Source organism: Leguminivora glycinivorella, chromosome 10, assembly GCF_023078275.1.
Source record: "Leguminivora glycinivorella isolate SPB_JAAS2020 chromosome 10, LegGlyc_1.1, whole genome shotgun sequence".
Classification (NCBI taxonomy): Eukaryota; Metazoa; Arthropoda; class Insecta; order Lepidoptera; family Tortricidae; genus Leguminivora; species Leguminivora glycinivorella.
In genome coordinates, this window is record NC_062980.1 from 5870832 (window position 1) to 5880225 (window position 9394).

The 9394-nt window shown below is 37.5% G+C and overlaps 1 protein-coding gene across 1 annotated transcript; it reads right to left on the bottom strand.

The window, feature by feature from the left end:
• Positions 1-1594: 1594 nt before the first annotated feature.
• On the bottom strand, positions 1595-2227 carry LOC125230131. Its single transcript, XM_048135165.1, has one exon. It carries the CDS (start codon positions 2090-2092, stop codon positions 1673-1675), a length of 420 nt encoding a protein of 139 aa, XP_047991122.1. The 5' UTR covers positions 2093-2227; the 3' UTR covers positions 1595-1672.
• Between the last annotated feature and the right edge of the window lie 7167 nt (positions 2228-9394).

The window sequence follows — 9394 nt, forward strand, 5'->3', positions numbered from 1 at the left end:
TATTTTACTTCTCGTGTGTTAAAAAACTCGCAAGTGCAGGATTCTATTCTCGAACCACTCGCTTCGCTCGTGGTTCAACTATAGAATCCTTTCACTTGCTCGTTTTTCAATTCCACACTCGGCTTTGAAATACAACTTTGCCCCCTTGTATAACAAATAACTATTACATCATTTGGCATAGTCAATGATTAAACGTAAGACCCTATGCCTATTGCCAACCCTATGCCCTTAATGTCTACAAATGTTTTTTTTTACTTATTGGTTATTGTAAAACTTGTAAAAATTAAAAGCAAAAATCTAATGCACACCTTAGAGTAATTTCGAACCACAGAAATGCTCGGGTAATTTCGAAAGGCGAATTTTTTAGAAACGGATTAACGAAGTTAATTATTTGATTAACGGTGCCCAGCTATGCCTATGTCTTATATTTATTACAAGCTATTTTATCATGTTGCTATGTTTATAAATACCTGTATAAGTACTTGTCTGCACAATTTTATTATTGATATTAATTTTTCCTGTTACATAACAATTGTAATTATTGCAACTGGCGGGTATTTCAACTAATCAGAATATTTTCTGTTTTACATACACATATACATGCATGTCCCTGTCCACTGAATTTTTGTGCCATATGTGAGCAGTGGACACATTTGGCACTCTAGTTAAGAGTCATCATCCTCCTTGCGTTATCCAGGCATTTGCCACGGCTTACGGGAGCCTAGTTAACAATGTAAAACATGGAAAATATTTTGATGTATTGAAATTACCGACCAGTCATAATCGTCCCCTGTACCATACCAAATTATTAAGGGCACAAAAACTAGCACAATGATCCTAGGCTATAATTATTTTTGCTGCTGCATTGTCATCCAAACTTATCTTTTAACAATGTTATGCTTTGGCTCCGGGCTATTAAATAAAGCTGTCTTTGTGGTCCGCATAAAAAACAATTACAGTCAGGCTGATCTAGATAAATGCAATACTTGTATGAACAAATGACAAATTAGGATCCTGCTCATCTATCTACCTCTACTTACCGTTCTATCTATCTACCTTTTAATTTAAAAGTTTTAATAGAAAATGGCATAAAATGTTATTAATTATTAGTGATCAGGGATATTGGTGATTGGAAAGCAGCATGTATACAATATTGGTTTTGTTTAAAAAAGTAAACCTGCCTGGCAAGTATGGTCACACTATAAATGAAAAAACATCGGGCCGTCCCTATCACAGTCTTTGTAAGAGCGATAGGGATGGCCAGATGTTTTATCATTTATCACACAACCATACTTGCCTGCCTATAATATTCAAAAAGATTGTATACATCAAAATGTAGTGTTGAAAAAAAGTTGTCTACAAAATGAAGATTAAGATAAGTCACTTTAAGCCCAGGGCCCTAATGGCAACCAATTCAACAATCACTGATAATTATGATGTACTCAGTTGCTTAACTTAAACTGATAAATCCATTAGGAAGTATCAATCTGAACATCTTTTCTTAATACCAACATTTCAAAACTGAAGGTAGGATTCAGCAGTTTGAAGTAAAGCAACTAAATTAAAGGTCTGAACATAAATTTAAAATACCAAATGTTTATATGATTTTTATTACTGAAATGTACAATATAAGAAACTTACATGCTAATTAAAATCTTTAATACAGCTGCAATCATTCCATGGGCATTACACCATTTAAGCCATTTGATCCTTCATCCCCGAGGTTCCAGGGATCATCCAGGGCTGCTAACAATCTCGCCAAGCCTTTATGTCCTTCCACATCAACATTTTTTGTCATTTCTTGATTAAACGGTACATATTCATCGCATAGAATGCTCTTCCCTTGGGACACGCCAAATATCTCGTACCAGCCTTCTAAAGGCTCGTCTAAGGGCTTCCTCAACTTGATAAGTACTTCTTGGTCATCGACAGTCTTGATGTAAAAGCCTTCGCTTGCTGATACTCTAGTGATTTTACCCCAAATTGCCACTTTCGCGCCATTTCTTTGTGTGAGATTACCGGCAGTCACGTATGGAACAAACTCGTCGTTATCCGGGTACTGGTTATCTTCAAAATCGTCGTGATCGCCCATTGTCTTTGTAGTATTAATGTACGACTGGAGAACGTATGTTAGGATAAAAATTTCAGATAAACGATAAAGATTAAATTTTCACCCGAAAATTGGTTATTTTCTGTTTGACAAAAGTCAGGTCAGAACCACAGATTGTATAGAGCAGCGGTCTCGGTATGGAGATTAGAAATATAAGGAGCGAAAGCTTTAAGTATCAGAAGTGCACATATAAAAGAAAAGATAGGTGGCGCTGCAATCGCAGGTGCATAATGGCCCCTGTACACACATGGCCAACGGTTCCACCAGCCCTTTGTGAAACCCCTTGGCCAAGATAAGAGCCGCTGTTTACACATTGGCGAACCAATCACTTGGCATTGGCTCTTCATGGAAGATGGACGTGGAATGGAAAAGTCTAGGAAATTCTAGGTCATAGACGTTGTCAGAAAAATTTGATTAAAAAATAATAACCCCGTAGTAAAATTAAATTATTTGAAATATTAACAATTTTTTGAATATTCTGATAAGAACATTTATCTTTTTTAGGAAATACATTAAACATTTGCAAGGTTATTTTATTTCCTAAAATCTACACTATTATTGACATAGATAAACTTATTATTTTCGTAAATATTTCACTACCGTCCTCTCTGACGGCTGACGACCAACTGAATGAAGCGCCAACGTGTAAACGCAGTTGGCCATTGGCGCCAAGATCCTTTGATGTGTGGACAAAAAACCGACACGAATCGGTTGGCCAGCAAGCGCAAGCGCCAACTGCCAACTTACGGCCAAGTAGCCCTCTACACACATGGCCAAGGGGGTTGGTGGAACTGTTGGCCATGTGTGTACAGCGGCCATTAGGGTTTGACAATTTCTTTGCCTTCTCGGTAGTGACCCCGCCTACGGAGCAAGAGGTCCCGGGTTCAAATCCTGATGAGACCTTTTTTATTTTTTTCTACTAATATTTTTCTTGAATTATTTTATTTTTTAATATCCAAAAGTATTTTGTTTTGTTACAACTTTTCGAAATTTCATTCGCAAGACTTAGGCCGGCAACAGACAGTCTTAAATTTCATAATCTTAAAAAATCATAATCTTATGAAATCAGATCGAGTGCACGGATTCCCATACAATTTCGCAACTGTCCACACTAGGGATGTTACGAATATTTGCATTCGCATTCGCATATGCGAATGATTCGCATTCTTTTAAACATTTGCATTGACATTCGCATTCGCTTCAAACGATGCGAATGTTTTGCGAATGCGAATGTGTGCAAGTCGCAGCTTGTTCCTCGCCCGCGCCGGCCGCTCCAATTGCTACTTGTCGACTGTCGACTCGCGCATGCGCAGATAGGTCAAATTCGTACGGCGTGAAGTTCGTAGTAGTTCGTACTCGGCATTTTGACCAATAGTAAGCATTTTAAATTTTTTACCTAGCGGGTTGTTGGTGATTGCTTGGTTTTTATTTTGGTTTTTTACGCACATTCGCATTCTGAATATTCGCATTCGCATTCGCGAATGTGACACATGCGACATTCGTGACATCCCTAGTCCACACACAGTCTTATTTTTTAAGATTATGATTTTTTTCAGATTGATCTGACAGATTGCGAATAATTTGAATTTTAAGAATGTGTGTGGCAAGGCAGTCAATCTTATTTTATAAGATTATGATTTTTTAAGATTATGAAAATTAAGACTGTCTGTTGCCGGCCTTACAACATTACCGAAGAATCCTATGATGGGGCAAACAATGTAAAAGGGCTTAAGTTAACATTTGTATGAATAAAACAATAAATAAACACAAATAAAATACACAAAAAGAAAATTAATGTATAATAAAAACAAAAAGCAAAAAGATCGCTGTCAGAATCGAACCCGAGAACATCTGCGTACGAAGCCAGCGCACTACCATGGGACTACGGCCGGCAACAGTCTTAAAAATTCATAATCTTAGCCTCCCCACAGACGAGTCTTAATTTTCATAATCTTAAAAAAAACTTGTATGCAATCTGACAGTTCAAACTGACACTGACAAGACACTGACAGATTTGAACTGTCAGATTGCATACAAGTTTTTTTTTAAGATTATGAATTTTTAAGACTGTCTGTGGGGAGCCTTAGAAAAGATTTGTATGCAACTAAAAAATAATAATTAATAATAATTAATAATAATTTGTATTGTAGATTTGTAAGTACCTATATTATAAATACATGTACGTTTCTTAGAAATAAACAGATTAAATTTTTTTAATTTTTTTTTTAAACTGACAGTTCAAACTGACACTGACAGATCTGTCAGTGTCAGTTTGAACTTCATCAGACTGAGCAAGTCAAGACGTAGGCCGGCAACAGACAGTCTGAAAAATTCATAATCTGAATTTGGATTTGTATGCAACCTTTCAGTTTGCATACAAATCTTTGTTAAGATTATGAATTTTTCAGACAGTCTGTGGCGTGCCTTAGCACCACAAACTACTAAGAAAATACTACGTATATAATAAGATACTGCTTAGCACTATAAGGGTCATAAGGCTTGCCACAGACAGTCTTAAAAATTCATAATCTTAAAAAAAAATTGTATGCAAACTGACAGTTCAAACAGACACTGACAGATCTGTCAGTGTCAATTCGCATACAATTTTTTTTGACGTGATAACGTCTAATAACTCGTTACTACGGGCTGCATGCACGAAAAAGATGACGTCATTGTCCCGTTCCGCAAGGCCCGCAAGCGAGAGCAAGTGGTTTGTGTATGGACGGTTGGGGTATAAGCAAAAGGGGCCCGATTTTAGGACTTAGAAAAATTTTGTGAAAAATTTTCATTTATTATTTTTGAGTGTTTGTAATTTAAAAACATGAAAGATTGCATTAAAATAAGCATCTTTTATAGAATGAAGTTGTTTGAAAAACCTACTTATTTAGGAGTTTATTAGAGCAGTACGAAGTTGCGAATTTTCCCATAGTATTTACTAAGGCGCCAGAGAGAAAATTTACGACGATTTTTTTTACCAATATAACCTATGTTAATATTGATAAATCATATAGAACACGTTTAAATAAGGATGTTTTGTTATATAAACTTTTTCTTTTCCATTAATATTTACTGAGATATTAGGGTTCTAAGATTAGTAAATGGCACTAGCACTTTAATAAAATTAACGCGTGTCTCGCAAACGGTCTAGGATACAAAATGACGACTTTTATATAGGTATAGGTTAGGTTCGTTAGGTATCTTCAAACGGCCGAAGGCCAAACTGCACAGAATAGGAGCCTCCGTCGATATCGCTTTCTGTCTCTGGCGCCTTAGTAATGCTACGGGAAAATTTTGCAACTTTGCACCACTCTAACTCCTAAATTAGTAGGTTTTAAAAAAAACTTTAATTTATAAAAGATGCTTATTTTAATAATAAGAACAAAAAAACGTGAAAAAAGTCCCAGAATCGGGCCCCTTTTGCTATACTCTGACCGCCCCTGTCTATACTACTGTAATGTTTGACGTTATCACGTTAAACTACCGTCCGTAAACTGACTTTACAGACAACCAATTTTGAAGATTATGAATTTTTAAGACTGTCTGTGGCAAGCCTAAGGCTGGCAACAGACAGTCTTAAAAATTCATAATCTTAAAAAAAATTGTATGCAAATTGACAGTTCAAACTGACACTGACAGATCTGTCAGTGCCAGTTTTCATACAATTTTTTTTAAGATTATGAAAATTAAGACTCGTCTGTTGCCGGCCTTAGGGATGCTCAGTACGGTACGGTTATGCACGAACAAATCGAACAGGATTTGACCGAACCAAGAACGCAGTCCGGTACGCCCGTCTGTTACTTTCTGTCAACTCTAGCATGACCGGCAACTACAGAAAAAAAAACAATTCAAATTTCTAATCTGAATGTCTACTTTTGATATTCTTGTTTGTTTTTATTTTACTTGAATGACCTCTTGTAGAAGTGTGATTCTCTATAACCAGATTTCTATGCTGCACCTAAATCGCTCGTTTGTTCGCCAGCCATCGCGGTATCTTTTTAGTTTTAGTAGGTAGTCTGTGCCCATCACAGAACCAGAACAGTGGTGCCCATTGTTGGAGTGTCGGAGTATAGTATCTTCTTAGTAGTTTGTGGAGTAAGCTGTGCTCCGGCAATTTCATTTTGAATCTGAACCTACAACTACGGAGCCACTTATCGACCTCAGCGTGTCAGTCAGCCATTCAGGTTAGTGTTTGCTAAAATTATGAAAGGGGACGGCCCTTTGATTAAAGTAAAATAGCGGAAGATACGGCACGTCAATACTATAGCTAGGAACATACTACGCGGACGTCCGTCGTAAATCGACCGCGACCGCGACCGATCAGTGTGCACGGGCACCAAAACATCCAGCGAGCTAGATTTCGATCGGACGTCCATGCGCTCAAGGCCACGTCCACGTCCGTCGACCGATAGTTTGTACGGTTATATGTAATTTCATTGTCCAGATTCCCGTCCGCGGTCGATTTACGACGGACGTCCGCGTAGTATGTTTCTAGCTTAAAGCTAGGAACATACTACGCGGACGTCCGTCGTAAAACGACCGCGACCGCGACCGAACAGTGTGCACGGAACAAAACATCCAGCGAGCCAGATTTCGAACGGACGTCCATGCGCTCAAGGCCACGTCCACGTCCGTCGACCGATAGTTTGCACGGCTATGTGTATTTCCATTGTCCAGATTCCCGTCCGCGGTCGATTCACGACGGACTTCCGCGTAGTATGTTCCTAGCTTAAAGCTAGGAACATACTACGCGGACGTCCGTCGTAAATCGACCGCGACCGCGACCGATCAGTGTGCACGGAACAAAACATCCAGCGAGCCAGATTTCGGTCGGACGTCCATGCGCTCAAGGCCACGTGTCTGTGCCCATCACAGAACCAGAACAGTGGTGCCCATTGTTGGAGTGTCGGAGTATAGTATCTTCTTAGTAGTTTGTGGAGTAAGCTGTGCTCCGGCAATTTCATTTTGAATCTGAACCTACAACTACGGAGCCACTTATCGACCTCAGCGTGTCAGTCAGCCGTTCAGGTTAGTGTTTGCTAAAATTATGAAAGGGGACGGCCCTTTGATTAAAGTAAAATAGCGGAAGATACGGCACGTCAATACTATAGCTAGGAACACACTACGCGGACGTCCGTCGTGAATCGACCGCGGACGGGAATCTGGACAATGACATTACACATAACCGTGCAAACTATCGGTCGACGGACGCGGACGTGGCCTTGAGCGCACGGACGTCCGATCGAAATCTGGCTCTCTGGATGTTTTGTTCCGTGCACACTGATAGGTCGCGGTCGCGGTCGTTTTACGACGGACGTCCGCGTAGTATGTTCCTAGCTTAATTGTCAGCTAATAAATGGCACTACACACTACTACATACAAGAAGACCCACACAGCTATGTAAATTTACGCTATTGAACGACAGAGACACACCGATTTATTACGACGGTAGTGCGAACGAGACAAACGCGCGCATCGAGATGAGCCTCTTTCTTGTGTCATGTCAAAGCTCTTTAATAAAGATTTAAAAAAAAATGTCATTGCAAAGAATCAAGAAGCGTCAGCAGACAAATTGGAGTATAAGAATTATGCAACATATTTTTTATGAAAACAAAATAAATTACTTATTATTTATCACTTTACTATTTTGCACTGTGGAGCGATGTTTGGTTTGATGTAAGTAGGGTTTACCAAAAAAAAAACATAATTATGAGTATATTTTTTTATATTTATTACGTCTTATTTTTAAACTAAATTATGAACTTATTAACCAAAATTTAGATGAGGCACTTTTTGCCACAACTGTCAACAATATCTTATTTGATACAGACATTAGAAAAAAGCGCGTGGAGTTCCTCCGCGCGAAAGAAGTGAAACTTCGTAAAATTGAAATGAAAATATAAGAGCTTGATGACATGTATCTCACTTAGGGTTGCAAAAAATACGGTTTTTTCTGGCTTAAAAAAACATGAAAAAAAAACCGTGAAAAAAAAACCAGTTTTTTTTCTGGAGTATGTTTTTTTCTAAAGTACGAAATCTCAAAATTTGCAAAGCAGTTATTACTTTTATACGGTTTTTTAGACTTAATGTTAACTATTAAACGAATTTAATCAAATAACTTAAAGTTCTGGTCTTATAAAAGTAACATTTACGAAATCTGTAGTTGGTAGTTATCACTATTTACTGTTGGCAACACGACCGCCTCTCCACGCTGCACGTAGCATCGGGGATTCCCCAATAAACGTTTGTATACTGAATGTTAATCGTATTAAAATGTACGTTATTGTTATTGAAACACGTTACAACAATACAAGTCACGAAAAACCGTTATTGTCGAATTATTTGTTCATGTGAAAAAAAAAACATATTTAGAAAAAAAAACCATGGTGCTCGGTTTTTTTTTTCATAATTCTGAATAAAGACATTTGTTTTTTTTTCTATTTGCAACCTTAGGGTTGCAAATAGGGTTGTGAGTGAGATTAGTCTCACTCACAACACACTATTACTTTTTGAAAATATGAAATGGCAGAAATTGATGGAACTAAAATAGTGACCTCATATTTTTTCTTTAAGACAAACTTTATTAAAATTGCTTACGATAGGGTACTTTCCTATACTTAGAATAATAGTTATTTACAAAACTTTTCCCCTTACTGTAGCGAGAAAAGTCGAGGCGTCCAGTCTGGCTCTTGTCGTTGTTTACGCACTACAATAAGCCTTTTGTGTCTGACAAGTTCATCTCCAGGAAAACTAGAAAACAAATAAACATATTTGGTGCGAGTGAATTAAAAAAAAATCTTGTTGATAAGGCAAGCATTTTTGCAACAAACTTTAGTTGATCATTATTTTATTATTTGTAAATAAAAATAACAAAATAATGTACTACTAAAGTTTGTTGCAAAAATGAGGTCAAATATCATTTAACAAAAAAAACCGGCCAAGAGCGTGTCGGGCCACGCTCAGTGTAGGGTTCCGTAGTTTTCCATATTTTTCTCAAAAACTACTGAACCTATCAAGTTCAAAACAATTTTCCTAGAAAGTCTTTATAAAATTCTACTTTTGTGATTTTTTTCATATTTTTTAAACATATGGTTCAAAAGTTAGAGGGGGGGGGGACGCACTTTTTTTCCTTTAGGAGCGATTATTTCCGAAAATATAAATATTATCAAAAAACGATCTTAGCAAACCCTTATTCATTTTTAAATACCTATCCAACAATATATCACACGTTAGGGTTGGAATGAAAAAAAAATTCAGCCCCCACTTTACATGTAGGGGGGGTACCCT